At 45.0% G+C, this 20,967-nt stretch overlaps 1 protein-coding gene across 1 annotated transcript in view; it reads left to right on the top strand.

The window, feature by feature from the left end:
- Positions 1 to 994: 994 nt before the first annotated feature.
- Positions 995 to 20,967, top strand: part of psmd8 (proteasome 26S subunit, non-ATPase 8) — a 38,852-nt gene continuing 18,879 nt past the window's right edge. Inside the window, exons 1-3 of the mRNA XM_073029263.1 lie at positions 995 to 1,151; positions 17,394 to 17,466; positions 19,419 to 19,521. Coding sequence (XP_072885364.1) covers positions 1,041 to 1,151; positions 17,394 to 17,466; positions 19,419 to 19,521 — 287 coding nt within the window. The 5' untranslated portion in view covers positions 995 to 1,040. The remainder of the gene's footprint in view (positions 1,152 to 17,393; positions 17,467 to 19,418; positions 19,522 to 20,967) is intronic.

Genomic DNA, 20,967 nt, shown 5'->3' on the forward strand with positions numbered 1-20,967 from the left:
TTTATTATCAAAGTACATACATGTCACCATATACAACCCTGAGATTCATTTTCCTGCGGGCATACTCAGCAAATCTATGGAATAGTAACTATAACAGGATCACTGAAAGATCAACCAGAGTGCAGAAGACAACAAACTGTGCAATTGCAGATATAAATAAATGGTAATAAATAATGAGAACACCAGATAAAGAGCCCTTAAAGTGAGATCGTTGGTTGTGGGAACATCTCAAGTAAGTGTGGTTATCCCCTTTTGTTCAAGAGCCTGATGGTTGAGGGGTAGTAACTGTTCTTGAAGCAGATGGTTCGAGTCCTGAGGCTCTTGTACCTTCTACCTGATGGCAGCGGTGAGAAGAGAGCACGGCCCGGGTGGTGGGGATCTCTGATGATGGATGCTGCTTTCCTACGACAGCGTTTCATGCTCTCAACGACCATGAGCGGCGGGAATTGAACGTGGGTCGCTGTACACAGTGCAGTCCTGCATGTTTGAGCTGCAGTCCTTCAAGTCCAAGTTCAACTATCCGAACAGGAGAATGTAAAATAACTTAGGGCTCTAAAGTGAGTGATGTGGGCAACTCAGCATTTCTTAATGACATTTACTGAAACAACACATTATCTGCTCTTTATGTCTTTGCGGTGTGTTGTGCATTTGCTGTTACAGCAGCGACAATACTTTACCTCTGAGAATGTAATATGTCTACAAAGGGAGAAAACTAGGGTGAATGATCTCTTTTGAGTAAGTCCAAACTTTTCACTGTGCAAGAAAAGTTAGTATAACTATAAATTAAATCATTTTGAATTCCCTACAGCCCCTTTGGAATAAAATAGGAAGCAGACAGCTAAATGGAGCAGGCTATCTGTAACTTCTCGGGATCTGAGAGGTGAGCGGTCCTTTTAAGAGACGAGCCCCGCCACCGCCGCCCTTCCCATGATGGCGGCGGCTTTGTTGGCGTCACGTCCGGTGAGGGCGCGGTGGTGTCGCGAAAGCCGGCGCCGTTGCCCGGGTGATTGCCGTAGGGCGGCCGAGTGTGCGGAGTCACGATGGCGGTGCAGCTGGAGCAGGCGGTCGGGATGTACGAGCAGCTGCGGAGCGAGTGGGCGCGCAAGAACCCCAACTTGCGCAAGTGCGAGGAGCTGCTGGTCAAGCTGAAGGTGGGTGAGAGCCGGGGTGGGGTTATTACGGAGTGGGCCGCCCGGCCCCGGCCTCTCCCTCTCATACCTCTCCTTGCTACCGCCTCCCCGGGCCTTTCTCCTTCAGCCGTAGCGCCGGTTATTACCCCTTAACTTTATCCCTTGGAGCGTTTAGTGGGTGACCGTATAGAGGTGTATAAAGCCAGGGAGAATGTTCAAAGTAAATTTTATCATCAGTACACATATATGTCACCATATCAAGTCAAGTTTATTGTCATTTTGACCATAATCTGCTGGTACAGTACACAGTAAAAACGAAACAACGTTCCTCCAGGACCCTGGTGCTACATGAAACAACACGAAACTACACTAGACTATGTGAGACAGCACAAGGCTACACTAGACTACCTGAAACAACACAAAACTACACTAGACTGAGGCTACACTAGACTACCTGAAACAACATAAAAACTGCACTAGACTACAGACCTGCACAGGACTACATAAAATGCACAAAACAGTGCAGGGCAGTTCAATAATTAATAAGCAAGACAATAGGCACAGTAGAGGACAAATGACAATATAATAATGATGTAGATGTCAGTCTAGGCTCTGGGTATTGAGGAGCCTGATGGCTTGGGGGAAGAAACTTGCACAGTCTGGTTGTGAATGCTTCTGTACCTTTTGCCAGATGGCAGGAGGGATAAGAGTTTGTGTGAGGGGTGCGTGGGGTCCTTTATAATGCTGCTTGCTTTGCACATGCAGCGTGTGGTGTAGATGTCTGTAATGGCAGGAAAGAAGACCCCGGTGATCTTCTCAGCTGACCTCACTATCCGCTGCAGGGTCGTGCGATCCGACATACAACCCTGAGATCCACTTTCTCGTGTGCTTTCTTTAAAAAATGTATAGAATAATAACCATAATAGAATCAATGAAGGACTGTCCAATTTGGGCATTCAACCAGAGTGCAAAAGACAAAAAAACTGCAAATTCAAACAGGAAGAAATATTAACAAATGGTTAAGCAATAAATTTAGTCCAGTAGCCCACTCTGACTGGTGACTCATTGTCAGCAGTTACCCGGTGAAGTCACAGTCATAGAGTTACAGTGTCCTACGGTCATAAGAGTTTCAACCCAAGTGGAAGTATAAAGTAAACTTTATTATTGAAGAGCATATATGTCACCATATACAGCCCCGAGAGTCATTTTTCTGCCTGCATACTCGGCAAGTCTATAGAATTGTAACTACAACGGGATTGCCAAAAGAGCATCGAGAGTGCAGGAGATGATAAACAGTGCAAATGCAAGTATAAATAAATAGCAATAAATAATGAGAACAAGACATAATGAGATAAAGTTCTTAAAGTGAGGTCATCGGTTGAGGGAAACGTTCAAATGCTGGGGCAAGTGAGTGTGGTTATCCCCTTTATCTTAAGAGCCTGATGGTTGGGAGGTATTTGGTGTTTTCCCCCTGATCTGGGGAACCAGGAACTAGAGGGCATAGATTTAAGGTGAGAGGGGAGAGATTTAATGGGAGCCTGAGGGGCAAAGCTTTTCACCCAGAGAGTGGTTGGTGGGTGGGATGTGTTGCCAGGCGAGGTGGTTGAAGGAGGTTCATTGAGAGCACATTCGGTCATACCGCGTGTGAGTGGGCCCTTGGGCCAGATTTATCTGGGTACTTGTCTAAATGCCTTTTAAAAGTTGGGCTGAAGAACCTCTTCTCAGACGCTTAAACAAATATGTTGATAAATTTGGTCATTGCAGGGGAAAGGATTGTGCACGCTCACATTCAAGTGGCTTTATACACCTCTACACGGTCACCCCCTCAGTCTCCTATACGCTGAGGAATAAAGTTAAGAGGATGCCCTTAAAAGGGTATTAACTGATACTATGGGGGAAAGGAGAAAGGCCAAGCCAGGGAGGCAGTAGGAAGGAGAGGCCGAGGCTGTGAACCTGAGGGACCCCAGGTTGGGAACCCCTGCTTCTAAACCTTTTCTACCCATGTGCCTGTAGAAGTACCTTGTAGGTAGGAGGGTCTGAGGAAGGTGGGCCATTTAATGCACCTTGTCTGTCCCGTCCTTAGGATGTTTTTTATAGAGAGGGTTGGTTGTGTGAGCTGTAGATTCTGTGAAGATGGCTTTGCATCTGGTTTGCAACTTCCCTAACCTCGGGCTATTCCCAATTGGATTGCTGCATACTCATCTGCGTGCTGGTCTAAACATCCTTTACAGTTAAAGGCCACTTGAACAGGTACGTGGAGAGGAAAGTCAGGAAGCTAAGCTGGCATGAGCCAGTTGGGCTTGAAGAGCCTTTTGCCACCCAGTATGACTGAATCAAACCTTAGAATCAAGTTTAGTATCACCCGCATTATGTTGTGAAATTTGTTAACTTTGTGGCAGCAGTACAATGCAATACATGATGAATATAGGGAAAAGGCTGAATTACAGTAATTATACGTGTACATTAAATAGTTAAAATAAGTAGTTAAAAAAAACAGAAATTTAAAGAAAAAAGTAGTGAGGTCGTGCTCATGGGTTCAGTGTCCGTTTAGAAATCAGATGGCCGAGGGGGAAGAAGCTGTTCCTGAATTGTTGTTGTGTGTGTGTGTGTGTCTTCAGGCTTCCATACCTCCTTCCTGATGGTAACAGTGAGAAAAGGGCATGACCTGGGTGATGGGGATCCTTAATGATGGATGCCACCTTTCTGAGGCATCGCTTCTTGAACACGGACGACTCAGGTGGCAGCTCTGACTGAAACGATGGACTCCATCATCAAAGATCTTCACCGCCCGGGCCATGTTCTTGTCTCACTGCTGCCGTCGGGTAGGAGGTACAAGTGCCTTCGGACTCTCACCACCAGGTTCAAGAACAGCTACTACCCATCAACCATCAGGCTTTTGAACAAAAGGGGAAGAATTTAAGGGCTCTTTTATCTTGTCATTTTTTGCTCGTTACTTATTGCTATTTATTTACATCTGCATTTGCACAGTTTGTTGTCCAATGATTCTGTTTACAGTTACTGCGTGGCCAAGTGGTTAAGGCGTTGGTCTAGTGATCTGAAGGTCACTAGTTCGAGCCTTGGCTTGAGGCTGTGTGTGTGTGTCCTTGAGCAAGGCACTTAACCACACATTGCTCTGCGATGACACCGGTGCCAAGCTGTATGGGTCCTAATGCCCTTCACTTGTACAACGTCGGTGGTGTGGAGAGGGGAGACTTGCAGCTTGGGCAACTGCCGGTCTTCCATTAAAAAAAACCTTGCCCAGGCTTGCGCCCTGGAAACTTTCCAAGGCACATATCAATGGTCTATCGAGACTAATGGAGGCCTACTTAGTTACTGTTCTATAGATTTGCTAAGTATGACCGCAGAAAAAGAATCTCAGCATGGTCTGATAATTTTTCTTTGAACTTTGGAAAGCATCTAACTTTAGTACTCTTCTGAGCTTAGATTCAGTCATACAGGGTGGATCAAGGTTCCAGCCCACCTTCAGTACTTTTCTGTGAGTGTGACACCAAATATCTGCCTTCCTCTGTTCATTGTCCCTTAGCCAAGAGGAGACTGGAAACACTCTGGGTTGGGCACCATCACTTTTCACATTGGAGAATACTGTGCACATCTTGAAGATTTGATGTAGGTAGATTCAAGTACAATCAAAGGACTTGTAATAAGCAGTATGGCAAGGGAGGGGGTATTATCTAAGCAATGGGCTCGTACAGTACAGAAGTTGGCCCTTTTGGAACCACATCTATGCCACCCTTTTTGCCCCCGACACAAATCCCATAGAATACTGAAGAAGGGTCTCGGCCCAAAATGGCGACTGTTTACTCTTTTCCATAGATGCTACTTGACCTGCCGAGTTCCTCCAGCATTTTGTGTTGCTTTGGATTTCCAGCAACTGCGACCTTTCTTGTGTTGGTGATTTACAAATCCAATTTGCCTGTATTGGGACCATATCCTTCAGTGCCTTGTAATTTTAATGATTGCATCTGTTTCCAACACCACCTCTAACGGCAAGTTTGTGATGCCAATACTGGATTCCTGGAGCTGCCTATAAGGAGTTTGTACGTTCACCCCGTGACCGTGTGGTTTTCCACCAGGTGCTCCAGTTTCCTCCCACAGTCCAAAGATCAGTAAGTAGGTTAATTTGGGGTCATTGTAAATTGCCCCCTGATTAGGCTAGGATTAATTCGGGGATTGTTGGGCAGCACAAGTCCGAGAGCCAGAAGGGCCTATTCTACACTGTATCTCAATAAATAAAATCGCTTTCTACATGGGGGGAAAATATACATTCTTCTAAAAACTCCTTTAATACATCTCTTGCCTTAAACTACCTGTAAGCGCTCTTGGTTTTGATACCCCCACTCTGAGGGAAAAGATTCTGATTGGCTACATTAGCTCTGTTTCTTAGAGTCATCTTTCAGCCTCAACTGTAGGGAATATAACCTGAGCCCCATAACTAAAGTCCTGTAATCATGGAGCATCCAGGTAAATCTCCTCTGGAATCTCTCCAGTGCAACCATATCCTTCCTACAGTGTGGCAACCAGACTTCACATAATACCATTTAACCAGTGTTTTTGTAAAGTTGCATTATAACATATCAACTTTTATATTCTGTGCCCTGACCTATCTTCAAAAGGATTCAAAGTACATCCATTCTTGAAGAACGTATGCAGTATACAACCCATTGTCTTCCCAATGACAACCACAAAACAAAGAAACACCATAGTTCAAAGTAAAAGATCAAATCCCCCCCCACACACACGAAAAACACAAATCAAGCAAATGGTAACAGGAACATCAAACACCTCACCCATGTGTTTAAAAAAAACCACATTTTGCAAATAGCAAAACCCACCCTACTTGCCACTTTTGGGGAACTGTAGACTTGAACCTTAAGATTCCTCTGTTCATCGGTGTCCCATTGCTGTGTATATCCTGTCCCTGTTTGACTTTCCGGAATACATCACATCATACTTGTCAGATAAAATTCCATCTGCCATTGCTCTGCCAACTTTCCATCTGCTTAGATAACCGTCCTCGCCATCACAACACCAACAACTTTGTGATCTGCAAGCTGACTAATTGTACCTCCTGTGTTCTCATCAAAGTTTTATAAGTATACTAACAGCAAGTGTTCCAGCGCAAACCTGTGGTACATCTTTATGTGCCGCATCACATGACATGACGTCTGCCCTTGGCAGATTTTTCTACAGGAGTGATTTGCAGTTGCCTTCTTCTGAGCAATGTCTTTATAAGACGGGTGACCCCAGCCATTATCAAGAGATTAGAGGTCACCTGGCATCAGTGGTTGCATAACCAGAACTTGTGATATGCACCAGCTTGTGCACATCCACCACCTGCCCCCATGGCTTCATGTGACCCTGATTGAGGTGGGGTGGGGCTAAGCAAATACTACACCTTGCCCAAAGGGGATCAGGCTAACAGAGGGAAGAGCACTTTATACCTCCCTTTGGTAGAGATCTATCTGCACCCCGCCACCCAGGGGCCACAGATTACCAATCAGGAAAAACATCCTTTTGTCAAAATCATTTGCTTCCTATTGCCAAGCTGATCTTAGATCCATTTAGCCAGTTTTCCCTCGATCCTGTGTGTCAGCCTTCTGAATCAGTGTACCATGTGAAGTCTTATCAGATGCCTTACTTGGTTTATAGCGGCTAGTGTTACACTTCACAGCACTGGTGACCCGGGTTCAATTACAGTGTTCACGTGGTTTCCTCTGGGTGTTCTGGTTTCCTCTCATGTTCCAGGTTAGTAAATTGTGTAGGCATGCTCTGTTGGAGACAGAAGAATGGCTAAACTTGCAGGCTGCCCCTGGCACATTTACTTATCGAGCCACAACGTAGAGCAGGCTCTTCTGGCGCCACCCAGCAATCCCCCAATTTATAGCGATAGCCCAATCACGGTACAATTAACCTAACCGGTACGTCTTTGGACTGTGGGAGGAAACCGGAGCATCTGGAGGAAACTCATCCATTCTATGGGGAGGACATACAAGTGGTGTCAGAATTGAACTCTGACACCCCGAGCTGTAATAGTGCCGTGCTAGCTGCTACACTACCGTGGCACCTTGGATTGTGTTGGTCATTGATGCAAAGATAACTTCACTATGTTTTGATTTACATGTGTTAAATAAAGCTTATCTGTAGCTTTACTAAGATTCTTTTAGACAACACCTACCAACCTAACTTCATTAGTCTTGTTGCCAACCTCAAAAGCATTCACATTAGTATAAATAATTAAAATTTGGGGTATTTTGGTAGTTCAAACAAGGGTACAACCTGCACATTTATGGACTATGGGAGGAAACTGGAGCACACGGAGGAAACCACGTGGTCATGGGGAGAACTTACAAACTCCTTACAGGCAGTGAGGGGTAGGGCCCTATGAGTGTTATGGAACCCCCTACAAAGAAGGCACGACAGCAACTACATTCCAATAGGAGTTTGAGGAGATTTAGTTTGTCACAAAAGACTCTCGCAAGTTTTACAGGTGTACCACGGAGAGCATTCTAATTGGTTGTATCACCATCTGGTATTGGGGGGGAGGCGTTGTTGTGATGGAAATAAGACACATTCTTTGGGTCTCAAAGGCAAGGGCTCTGGACACCGTTTTAATAAGAAGGAGTTTATTTACAAGGGGAGAAGAGCTTGGGAACAACACAAGCGGCTACAATATTTGCACCAACGCACTTAGAATAGACGAGCGTGGGAAAAGTCGGGTCAGCATGGGAAAACGGTGTGAGGACAGAGTACGGGTACACATACAAGCAAGGGAAAAGTAACTACGATACTTTCCCCCCTTGACTACGGGCAGGCACAGCTCTCTGATACAGGGACAACAATAAACGCTCCCACAACCCTATTCAATGCACGGCTCACCACGTGTCTCCAGCGCTGTTCTGCAGTCTTCAGCCTGGAGTGAAGCAGGGTGGTCCCTCAAGGATGGCAAAAAGAGAGCGAGCCCAGCACATGTAGCACCCTTTATAGGTCAGGGGGCTGGAGGGTCCAGCCCAGGTGATTCACCGGGGTCCAACGGCTTGGTGATAGACGGGTTAATCCAATTAAGGTGGCCAATGGTGCATTGATTAGTTGGGAGGGGAGAAATGTTGACTGGCATGTGGTGTGACCTCCAACCAGGTAGAGGGCAGCGCTGAGCCGTGACAGGCACGGCTCTCTGGGTACAGGTGTCTACTGCACAGGATCGAAATAAGCTACAGAGAGTTGTAAACTGAGTCAGCTCCATCACAGATACTAACCTCTGTGGTATCCAGGACATCATTATGGACCCCCATCACCCAGGACATGCCCTCTTCTCATTGCTACGATCAGGAAGGAGGTACAGAAGCCTGAAGGCACACACTCAGCGATTCAGGAACAGCTTCTTCCCTTCTGTATCTGATATCTGAATAGATATTGAACCCATTAGCACTACCTCACTACTTTTGCTATTTCTATTTTTGCACTATAAAGTTTAACTATTTGAAATTATTTATATATATTTCAGTTCTTTCCCTGTTGTACTGCTGCTACAAAGACAAATTTCACAACGTAGGTTGGTAATGCTAAACCTGATTATGATACTGAAATGAGGAACCTCTGATTACAAGTGAGTAGTAGTGAAAATGGTGTCACAGGGATAAAGGCATTTGGCACTCTGGCCTTTACTAATCAGCGATTTGAGTACAGGAGTTGGGGGATAATGTTTTCGTTGTACAAGACTGGTGAGGCTGCACTTTGAGTATTTTGTATGGTTTTGATCACCCTGTTGAAGGAAATATGTTACTAAACTAGAGAGCTTGCAGAAAAGGTGTACCAGGACATTGCCTGGATTTGAGGTCCTACATTACAAAGAGAGGTCACGTAGACTAGACTGCAATTAAACAACAAATTTCACACCCTGTAAGACATTGATAATGAAAGTGATTCTGATTTTGATGGCTTTTGATAAGGTGCCACATAAGGGCTGGTGAACAAGGTAGGCACACATGGTGTTGGGAACGTGTGAGTACAGACAAAGTTGGTTCTTGCATAAAAGACAGTAAGGCATCTGGAGGTGTAGTGGCGTATGCACTGGGCTTTGAGGTGAGTGATTCCAGGTTGGAATCTGTCCAGCTCCTTGCATGCTTTCCGTCTGTGCTGGGCTGAGTAGAGCTAGCAACTCGGCCTTGTAAAAAACCGCTAAAGGAGCAGCAAGGTTGTCGCCCGATGCACCACAAGGCGAGAGAAACAAAAATAAAAGACGGTGTTGGAATAAGCAGGCCTTTTTCAGGCTGGAGAGAAGCAAGTAAACAGGCCTCCCAACAGTGACCGGGAGGTGGACCACAGGTTACAACAGGAAATAGAAAAGGTGAGTCAAAAGGGCAATGTTATGGTAGTCAGTTTAACATGGGATTGGGAAAATCAGGTTGGTGATGGATCTCAAGAAAGTGAGATTGTGAATGCCTAAGAGATGGCTTTTTAGAGCAGTTTGTTGTTGAGCCTACTAGGGGATCAGCTATGCTCAATTTGGTGTTATGTAATGAACCAGAGGCAATTAGGATAAGTGAACACTTAGGAACCAGTGATCACAATATGATTGTGCTCAGCTTGAAATTTGATGGGGAGAAAGTAAGGTCTGATGTAGCTGTATTTCAGTGGAGTAAGGAAAATTACAGTGGTATGAGAGAGGAGTTGGCTAAAGTAAATTGGAAGGAGCTGCTGGCAGGGATGTCAGCAGAGCAGCAATGGTGGGCGTTTCTGGGGAAAATGAGGAAGGTGTGGGACATGTGTATTCCAAAAATGAAGAAATACTCAAATTGTAAAATAGTACAACCGTGGCTGACAAGGGAAGTCAAAGCAATCGTAAAAGCAAAAGACAGGGCATACAACAAAGCAAAAATTAGTGGGAAGATAGAGGATTGGGAAGTTTTTATAAACCTACAGAGAGCAACTAAAAATTCATTAGAAGGGAAAGGATGAAATATGAAAGCAAGCTCACAAATAATATCTAAGTGGATAGTAAAAGTTTTTTCAAGTACGTTAAAAGTAAGAGAAATAAGAGTGGATATAGGACCATTAGAAAATGAGGCAGGAGAAATAATAACGGGGGGTAAGGAGATGGTTGAGGAACTAAATGAGTATTTTGTGTCAGTCTTCACTGAAAGACACCAGCAATATACTTGATGTGTGTGAAGGAAGAGAAGTGGGTACAGATACTGTTACAAGAGAAAAGGTGCTCAAGAAGCTGAAAGACCTAAAGGTACATAAGTCACCTGGACTAGATGAACTGCACCCTAAGGTTCTGAAAGAAGTAGCGTTAGAGATTGTAGTGGCATTAGAAATAATCTTTCAAAAATCATTGGACTTCTGGTATGGTGCCAGAGGACTGGAAAATTGCAAATGTCACTCCACTCTTTAAGAAAGGAGAACAGCAGCAGAAAGGAATTTATAGATCAGTTAGCCTGACCTCAGTGGTTGGGAAGATGTTAGAGTCAACTAAGGATGAGGTGATGGAATGGTTGGTGACACAGGACAAGATAGTACAAAATCAGCATGGTTTCCTTCAGGGAAAATCCTGCCTGATGAACCTGTTGGAATTTTTTGAGGAGATTACAAGTAGGATAGATAAAGGGGATGCAGTGGATGTTGTATATTTGGACTTTCAGAAGGCCTTTGATAAGGAGCCATATGAGGCTGCTTACCAAGTTAAGAGCCTATGGTATTACAAGAAAGTTACTAACGTGGTTAGAGCATTGGCTGATTGGTAGGAAGCAGCGAGTAGGAATAAAAGGATCCTTTTCTGCTTGGCTGCCAGTGATTAGTGGTGTTCCGCAGGGTTCTTTTTATGCTGTATATCAGTGATTTAGATGATGGAATAGATGGCTTTGTTGCCAAGTTTGCAGATATGAAGATTGGTGGAGGGGCAGATAGTGTTGAAGAGAGGTAGGATGCAGAAGGACTTAGACAGATTAGGAGAATGGGCAAGAAAGTGGCAAGTGAAATATAATGTTGGAAAATGCAAGGTCATGCACCTTGGTAGTAGAAATAAAAGTTTGGAGAATTTTCTAAACGGAGAAAATCCGGAAATCTGAGATGCAGAGGAACTTGGGAGTCCTTGTGCAGAACACCCTGAAGGTTAACTTGCAGGTTGAGTCGATGCCATGTTAGCATTCATTTCAAGAGGTCTAGAATACAAGAGCAAGGATGTGATGCTGAGGCTTTATAAGGCGCTGGTGAGACCTCACCTTGAGTATTGTGAACATCTTAGAAAAGATGTGATGGATTGGAGAGGGTCCAGAGGAAGTTCACAAGGATGATTCCAGGAATGAAAGGGTTATCATACAAGGATCGTTTGTTGGCTCTGGGTCTGTACTTGCTGGATTTCAGAAGGATGGGGGGGGGGGGGAATCTCATTGAAACCTTTCAAATGTTGAAAGGCCTAGACAGTAGATGTGGAAAGGATGTTTCCCATGGTGGGACAAGAGTCAACGGCCTCAGGATAGAGGGGCAGCCTTTCAAAATAGAGATGTGGAGAAATTTAGTTCGCAAAGGGTGGTGAATTTTTGGAATTTGTTGCCATGTGCAGCTGTGGAGGCCAGGTCATTGGGTGTATTTAAGGCGGAGATTGATTGGACATGGCATCAAAGGTTATGGGGAGAAGGCTGGGAACTGGGGTTGAGGAGGAGATAAAAAGAGGATCAGCTATGATTGAATGTTGGAACAGATTCAATGGGCCAGATGGCCTAATTCTGCTCCTGGTCTAAGTGGCTGAGTGCCCCAAGGTTTTGGCCCTCGGTTATTTGTACCTGGAGAAGGGGATAGAGCATAAAGTATCAAAGCTTGCCAATATAACAAAAGTGGGAGGGCTTGTTGCAATGAGAACATTTGGACTCGGCAACAGAATTATAGATAGGCTGGGAAAGTGGGAGAAAACTTGGCAGATGTTATTTAATGTGGGAGAACATGATGTTGTCTACTTTGATAAGAGGAATTTAAAAGTAGACCATTATCTAAATAAGGATTATAGTTGGGCAAAGTACATCAACGTTTGAGTTTCTCGGGCATGGGCTGCAAAAAGTTATTGAGCAGATGTTACTGGTTAGGAAAGCAAACAGCAAAATGGCCTTTCTTGTAAAAGAAATAGTGAAGAAGAAAAGAGTTTTTGTTACAGTGATAAAGGATGTTGGTGAAGTCACACATTAAGATTTACACAGAGTTCTGGTTTATTGTCATCTGACTGTACATGTGTACAACCAAATGAAGCAATGGTTCTCTGGATCATGGTGCACCACACACAGCTCATAAACCTAAAGTAGTACACAGCTCAGGTAAACGGTAAATGGCTCGCTGTCCTAGTGATGAGACCTCAGTGGTGGCAAGCTATTCATTAGTCTCACAGCCTGAGGGAAGAAGCTGTTACCCAGTCTGGCAGTCCCAGTCCTGATGCTTCTGTACAGGTAGTCACCGAGTTATGAGCGTCTGACTTACAGACATCTCATACTTACGAACCGAGGAAGGAGAACACCGTCCGCCATTTTAAGTCAGATCGCGATGCTGTCCGCCATTTTAAGTCGTTGCCGTTGACACTGTGAGCATTTAACTTTGTATTTGGCTTAAATTTTTCTTAGTAAGATTCACACTGACCCCGCCCCCCATTCCGGTCGGCTGGTGGTGCAGTGAGATCAGCACTGGGCTCGAGAATGGAAGTTTCCGAGTTCGATCCAGTGACAGACCGCTCCCGTGCTGGGTCGATGTCGATCCAGTGACTCCCATACCATCTGTGCCGGGTTGATGTCGAGCTCGCAACTCGACCTCGTAAAAAAAAACACTGCACCTCCAGTTTAAATTCCCACACAGAATATTGTGGAGGATCAAATACCCAAACCCAGCACAGCCCCCACTTGTCCCATTTAGCCTGTCTCAGAGCAGTGGTCCTTAGGACCCAGCGGACCTCGGGAGCCGGCGGAGCTCGGGACCCGCCACCCGCAGTGTTTCTGTTCCATTGACTGGAAGCGATCACAATTGAAAATAAAGTGGAAATAATAAAGCGTTTGGAAAGAAGTGAAATGCAATCGGTGATTGGAAAAGCGTTAGGCTACAGTCGGTCAACGATCAGAACAATTTTAAAGGATAACGGATAAAGTGAGAGTAATGGAGCATGTGAAAGACCCTGCCCCGATGGAAGCTACAATTATTACTAAGCAACGCAGTGGTTTAATTATTGGAATACTTACGTTTCTTAAGTGTTTTATATGCATAGAAAGGTAAAATATATACTATATACTAAGACAAACGTTTAACTGACGCTAAATAATACAGGATGTACTTGTTCCGACTTGCGTACAAATCCGACTTAAAGACGGTCTCAGGAACGGAACTCGTATGTAACCCGGGGACTGCCTGTACTTCCTTCCTGATGGTAGTGGGTTAAAGAAATTACGGGATGGGTGGTAGGGATTGTCAACAATGCGTCAGTCCCCTTGTCTACAGCACTCCTGGTGAGTGTCACTAATGACCCTAGTGATCCTCGGGTTTTTACTGTCCCCTGTGGGGTCTTGCTGTCCTATGTCTTGCAGCTTCTGTACCACTCAATGATCCAGCCAGACTGGACACTTGATGGTGATCCTGTAGAAAGTTGTTCGAAATTGGGGTAGGGACCTTGAAAAGCCTCAATCTTCTCAAAGTGTAAATGCTGTTGTCCCTTCTTGTCTAGTGAGGAGATGTGGGTTATATGCACACCCAGGAACTTTGTGCTCTTCACTCTCTTGACACCAGAGCCATTGATGTGCAATAGAGTGGTCAACCTGTCCCTTCCTGAAGTCCACAGTCATCTCTTGTCTTGTCCACATTGAGACGAAGGCTGTTGTTATCCCACCATTTGAGAAGCCTCTCAGCCTCCTCTCTGTATGCCAACTCATCTTTGTTGCTGACAAGGCCAACCACTGTGGCATCGTCAGCAAACTTGTTGATACAGTTTGAGCTGGATCTGCCAGTGCAGCCGTGAGTCAGCAGCGTGAACAGTGGGCTCAGTACACAACTGGGGGCAGCCAGTGGGCAGCGTGATGGAGCTGGAGGTGTTACTGCCAACTCAAACTGACTGGTCTTTCCATCAGGAAGTCCAACATCCGGTTAGAGAGACAAGTCCCACCAAGGACAGGTTACCAACCAGACTTCGAGTGACGGTCGTGTGAAGTGCCAAGCTGAAATCAGAGCTGGCATATGATACGCCAGTTTCTAGGTGGGACAGGACGGAGTGGAGGACCAACGCTATGGTATTAACAGTGGGAGAACTGGAAAGGGTCCACTGCAGCTGGAAGGTGGGATTTTATATGATCTATTACCAGCTGCTGAAAGCACTTTGAGACTGTTGAGGTCAGTGCTACTGGGCAGTAATTATTTACACCAATTACCATCGTTTTCTTGGGCTGCTTTGGAGCCTGTGGACTGTTTCAATGAGATATTAAAGATGTCTGTTAAGACCTCTCTTAGTTTGGCCACACAGCCACTCAGCACCTGACCAGGTGTGTTTTCTGGCCCTGCAGCTTTGCGTGGGTGTTGCCTTGCTATTATCCTCCTCAGCTCAGCTGTGGCCTAACAGGGTGCCTGATCCTCGGGGGTGAGGGGGCTTCCCTAGATGTCACAATTCAACGTGTCAAATGGTGCATAGAAAGCATTTTGCCTCAGGAAGGGAGGTATCACTGTCGATGGCGCCCAGGGTGGACATGTAATTAGTCATGGTTTATAAACCTTGCCACATGTGCTAAAAGGTCCCTGATGTCACAAAAGTGTCTGAATTTCTGTGAGTACTCTCCCTCTGCCTTCCTGATGGCATGGGAGAGCATGGCTTTTGCTGACTGTAACAGTCCTGCTGTCCCCCGATCTGAAGGCAGCACACAAACCTCTGCTGTTAGTCACGTTTTCTGGTTTGCCCTGGCAGAGTTGTGTTTACCATCCTCAATACACTTTCCTACATAGCCAGTCACCGACTCCTCATATTCATCAACGTTGATGTGATGACTGCCTCCCTGAATATGCTCCGTTCTGTGCTTGTGTAGCAATCCTGCAGTGCTGAGGTGGCACCTTCTGGCCAGGCCCTGATCTGCCTGTCAACACGCACACAAAATGCTGGAGGAACTCAGCAGACCAGGCAGCATCTATGAAAAAGAGTAAACAGTCGATGTTTCGGGTTGAGACCCTTCATCAGGATTGAAAAGTCAGAGTAAGATGAGATGAGGAGGAGGAGGAAGTACAAGGTAGTATGTTATAGGTGAAACTGGGGAGGGGTGAAGTAAAGAGCTGGGAAGTCAATTGGTGAAAGAGATAAAGTGCTGGAGATAGGGGAATCTGATAGGAGAGGACAGAAGACCATTGTAGAAAGGGAATGGAGAGGAGCACCAGAGGCAAATAAGGAGGTAAGCAGGTGAGGGAGGGAAACAATGGGAAAAGGGGGCAATTTCTGGAAGTTTGAGAAATTAATGTTCATGTCATTAGGTTGGAGGCTATCCAGACAGAATACATGGTGTTATCCTCCAACCTGATTGTGGCCTCATCGTGGCAGTAAACTCCATGAACATTGGTATAAACCAGGTCTAGTATATTCTCTCCTGTGGTTACAAAGTTGACATGCTGGTAGAACTTGCCAGGCTGATTGAAGTCACCAGCAACTATGGATACACCATCGGGTGAGTTACAAGGTCGCAGATGGCACCAAAGAGCTTGATGCTTCCCTGCACTAGTATAGGGGGACATAAACTGCAATAATCACATTGGCAGTGAACTTCCTCAGTAAGTAGAAAGGCCTGCACTTCAGTAAAAGCTCCTTCTGTGGCGAGCAGTGCACCATTAATACCGAGGTGTTCACATACCAGTTATTATGGGTGTAGACACACAAACCGCCTCCATGGGTCGCGCGAGAGGTCACAGCGTTTCTGTCTGCCCAAAAGCGTGCCAGTGTTCGAGCGAGACTTAAAGCAGGTCCCTGCAGTCCCACACTCCTGACGATTCTACTCACTGACAGCCGATCTCCAGAAAATGAGCTGGATTACCTGCGTCTGTGTCTGAACCAGCGGGAGATGAGGGACTGCTGCAGTCGTCTAGGACAGCACACCAGACTCGGCCATCCAGCTAGAAGGCCTTTGAACACTGGCTTGCTTCTGTGTTCTTGTGCACTGCTTCCAATGGCCACTGCACGAGTTAATCCATAAATTTGTTATTCCACCCGTTAGCAAGGCAGACTTGCAGATTTTGGTGTTCTTTATGATCAGCAGTGTTTTTTGGTTGTAGAAAAGACAAACAGGGCAGGAAATTTCACCATTGACTGGAGCTGGAGTGGCCACTGTGACAGTGCCACATCTTGTGATGTCTACTTTTTGGTTCTCGTGCTGTTTATCTAGGCTCTGGCACTTGACCCTTTGTTGTGAGATCAAATCACTGCTGTGAACAGAAATCTTCTTATCACAGTTGCCTAACTTCTGAAACAACAGTGGAAGTAAACCCGGTAGTTCTTTACAGAAGGAAATACTTTATTTTATCCAATTCAGTAAAAATTTCAATAGAAACCTAATGTTTTTTAAACTGATCGCAAAACAAACATCCCACATCCTCTTTACAATAGTTATGTTAATTTTATTCAGATTACATAAGTGTTCAGATCTCTGATTTCTGGATTACTTTAAAATTGTACTGGTAGTTTAATGTCCCTTAATTTTATGAGCAAAGTTCAAAGTAATTTTTATTATCAAAGTATATATGTCACCATGTACAACCCTGAGATTCATTTTCCTGCAGGTATACTCAATAAGTGCATAGAATAGCAACTACAGTGAAAGATCAACCAGAGTGTGGAAGACAAACTGTGCAAATGCAAATATGAATAAATAATGAAAACATGAGACAAAGAGCCCTTAAAGTGAGATCATTGGTTTTGGGAAACATCCCAATGATTGGCAAGTGAGTGTGGTTATCCCATTTTATTCAAGAGCCTGTTGGTTGAGAGGTAGTAGCTGTTCTTGAACTTAGTGGTACGAGTTGTGAGGCTCTTGTACCTAACAAACACTTCGCAATTTTGCATGACGTATTGATTTACCTTGCCGGTCTGTATCCTGATGTCTGCAGCTGGCTGCCTCCTCGTTTTCTGTCTACACTTGAGTGTCGTTGTACCTCTCGGCTTTGAAATGACGCCTACTTTGGCAAGGTCACAGAACACTGAGATCATTCTTGGTTCTCCCTGCAGCCTATTAAGTGCCGATGTGTGTGCTCCTGTTTCAGGTGGCTCTACTGGAACTGAACTTTCTGCCCACATCTGGCACCAAACTGACCAAGAGGCAGCTCATTCTTGCCCGTGAGTATCATCAGCAGAGTTTGTATTTATCTGTCGTCTCCCATACTGGACCCTCATCAATTACATTTTCATTTTTGGGTGGCATAGCGCCTTACTGTACCAGCCACCAGAGTTCAATTCCCACCGCTGCCCGTGAGGAGTTTGTTCATTCTCCCCGTGACTGAGTTTCCTCCCACAGTCCAAAGACGTACCAGTTGGTAGGTTAATTGGTCATTGTAAATTGTCCCGTGATTAGACTAGGGTTAAATCAGAGTTTGCTGGAAGACGTGATTCAGTGGGCCGGAAGGACTCATTCCACACTGTATTTCAATAAATAAATAAAATTAATGTTGAACTATAATGTTCCAGATAATGAGGTGGATATTCTTTGGATTTTCTTCAGATTTTTAAAATTCCCTTAGTGCTTTGTAAAGCGGCCACAGAGGCCTTGATGCTTATGATCAAATGAGGCCACTTTGTGTCAGATTTTCATCACCCACATGGAGCTGTCCATGTCCTAAGCCCATGTTGATAATGCTCACCAAACTTTCCTCCACTACATTAACAACTGCTTCCTGCACACATGCTGAGCTCATCAATTTCATCCACTTTGTTTCTATCTTCCACCCTGCCCTCAAATTTCCTTTGTCTATCTCTGACACTTCTCTCCCCTTAATATATCTGCTTCCATCTCTGAAGGTAGACGATCCACTGACATCTTTTCCAAACCTATTGATTCTCAGTTATCCTGACTGTACCTCCTTCCACCCTGTCATTTGTAAAAATGCCTTTCCCTTCTCTCAAAGCCGTATCTGTTCTCAGGATGGTGTTTTCCATTCTGGAACATCAGAGATGTTCTGTCTTTTTCAAACAGCAGAATTTTCTTTACACCATCATCACCTGCATCTCCTCCAATTCCCGCATATCTGCCCCCACCCCATCGTCCACCATCAATCCCTTGCCCTTACCGACCACCTCACAACCCTCTGTATCCAACACATTAGTTTCCATAACTTCTGCCGTCTCCACCAGGATCCTACCATTAAGCATGTCTCTCTTTCTCTCCTCCCGCCTCTTCGTGACTGTTGTCCACTCATCCCTCCTTACTGATCTCCCTGGTACTTATTTCTACTAAACTGACAAGTGCCACACCTGCCCCTATACTTCCTCCCTCAGCATAGTTCGAGGTCCCAAACAGTCCTTCCAGGTGAGGTGACGTTTCACCTGTGAATCTTTCAAGGTCATCTATTGTATCCAGTGCTCCTGTTGCAGCTTCCCCTATGTTGATGAGACCCAGCATGGTTTGGGGGACTGCTTTGTCATGCACCTTCGCTCTGTCCACTGCAAAAGGCAGGATCTGGTGGCTACCCATTTCAATTCAACTTCTCATTACCATTCTGACATGCCTGTGTGTGGCCTCCCCTACTGTCACAATGAGACCAAACTCTGCTTTGAAGAGCAGCCACCTCATTTTGTCTGGGTAGCCTCAATAGGACACCAACTTCTGGTAATTTCTCCCCATTCCTCTTTTTTATTTTCATTTCCCCATTCTGGCTACCTTCTTCCCCTCTTTCTTCTCCTTAGCTGCCCATCACCTCCCTCTGGTTCCCCTGCTTCCCTTTCTTCCATGGTTCACTGTCCTCTCCTACGAGATTCCTTCCTTCAGCCCTTTCTAATTCCATTTATCACATTATCTTTTTATCTTGTCTTTTTTAGAATAGTTCATTTTTTAAAAAACAGGCAATCTATGTAGTGCTGGGAAGGGCAATATTAATTAGATGGTCCATCCAAAGGCTATTTCATTGACCTGCTGACGTGCATGTTGTGGATGTGGAAGGGGTTTGGCAACAAGTTGTCTGCTGCAGGATGTTCAACCTGTGACCAGTTGTTGGCCACTACGGCTGGTCCAGTCGAATATGTCCACTGGGTATTTGTGGATTTAAAACGCCTTCTCAATGTGTTTTATTTTAAAGGGGACGTTTTGGAAATCGGAGCGCAATGGAGTATCCTGAAGAAAGATATCCCATCGTTTGAACGCTATATGGCACAACTCAAGTGTTATTACTTTGATTACAAGTAAGTTTTGCTGAGTAGTACCAGGGCTAAAAGGTTAAATTAAGACCAGATATGCATTCTCTTTAACTGAAAATTTGAAAAGCAAGGCTAATTATATTTTTGGGGGGTATGGGGAGTGACGAATGGGATAGAAAAAACAGGTAAATGGAGTTCAGGGGTCAATCGGCCATGTTCTGATTGAAAGAGGAAAGAGGCTCGAGTGCTAAATGGCGGAAAAACTTTGTCTTCCTTCTGTTTTTCCTTCTTGTGGCCTAGCCTTCTGCTAGGATACACTTGTAAAATAACACACCTGGCCTTGGATATCGTAACCATTGCTTCCGAAGTCTAGATGGTGAGTAAGGTTTTCAACCCCAGGCACCACGGTAAAAAAAAATCGATCTGCAGGGTTTTGTTGCTGTTTCTGTAGGGGGAGAGAACGGTCCAAGCAGTGTTCTGTTCTGCCTCTGTTGTCCTTCCTGTAATTGGTACTTGTTTTCTTGTCTTGAATCCTGAATGTTATGTGGCATCATCGTTATGTGCCATGTCATATGACATGACATGACAATCATAGTCCATGACAATGATTGTCCTTGGCAAGTTTTTCTACAGAAGTGGTTTGCTGTTGCCGCCTTCTGGGCAGTGTCTTTACAAGACGGGTGACCCCAGCCGTTATCAATACTCTTCAGAGATTGTCTGCCTGGCATCAGTGGTCACATAACCAGGACTTGTGATCTGCACCAGCTGCTCATTCAGCCATTCGGGTGACCCGCAGGCTAGCGGAGGGAAGGAGCGCCTTACACCTCCTTTGGTAGAGACACATTTCCACTCTACCATTTACTGAATGGACCAAGTGTTGATCAGCTCAAGCCTGCGTGTTATTTTAGATTTCTATCAGAAGTTATGCTGGTGAATTGATAAGCTGTTGTGGGCTCACAAGGAACAGTAACATTCAGTTTTACATCAAATTTATTGCAAAAGGCATTGGGACCAACATTACCCCACTCATAATCGTTCAATGAATTTCCCTCGCGTTGGTATGCCATCACTTGTCAGCCCGTCCCCTCCCATCCAACTCCTCTGCTTCATAAGTACTTGGCACCTGGTTGGATTGAGCTGTTCTCTGAGTTTGGCAATTTACTTGGCAAACGTTTTGTCACCATGTGAGGAGACATCATCAGTGCACTGTTAATTGTGTGTCCTCCGAATGCTTGCCCTTAAAATACTTGTATGTTATACTGCCCATTACACCACTGGCGTTTAGGGCAGCAGTGAAAGTCCTCCATCTCTGGTGGTGTTTGGGGCTTTCTTCATCATGTCAGTAGCTTCCTTTCAGTTTTCACTGCTGTCAGTCACGCAAGTCCCTGGTGGAGACTCAGGAATACTGTCGCACACCAATGTAGAAGGATTCTTCACTGCTGTTTCCCTAACAGTTTTGTTTTACTAGTTAGGGTTGGACCTGAGCTGAAC

This window comes from Hemitrygon akajei, chromosome 25 (assembly GCF_048418815.1).
Source record: "Hemitrygon akajei chromosome 25, sHemAka1.3, whole genome shotgun sequence".
NCBI lineage: Eukaryota > Metazoa > Chordata > Chondrichthyes > Myliobatiformes > Dasyatidae > Hemitrygon > Hemitrygon akajei.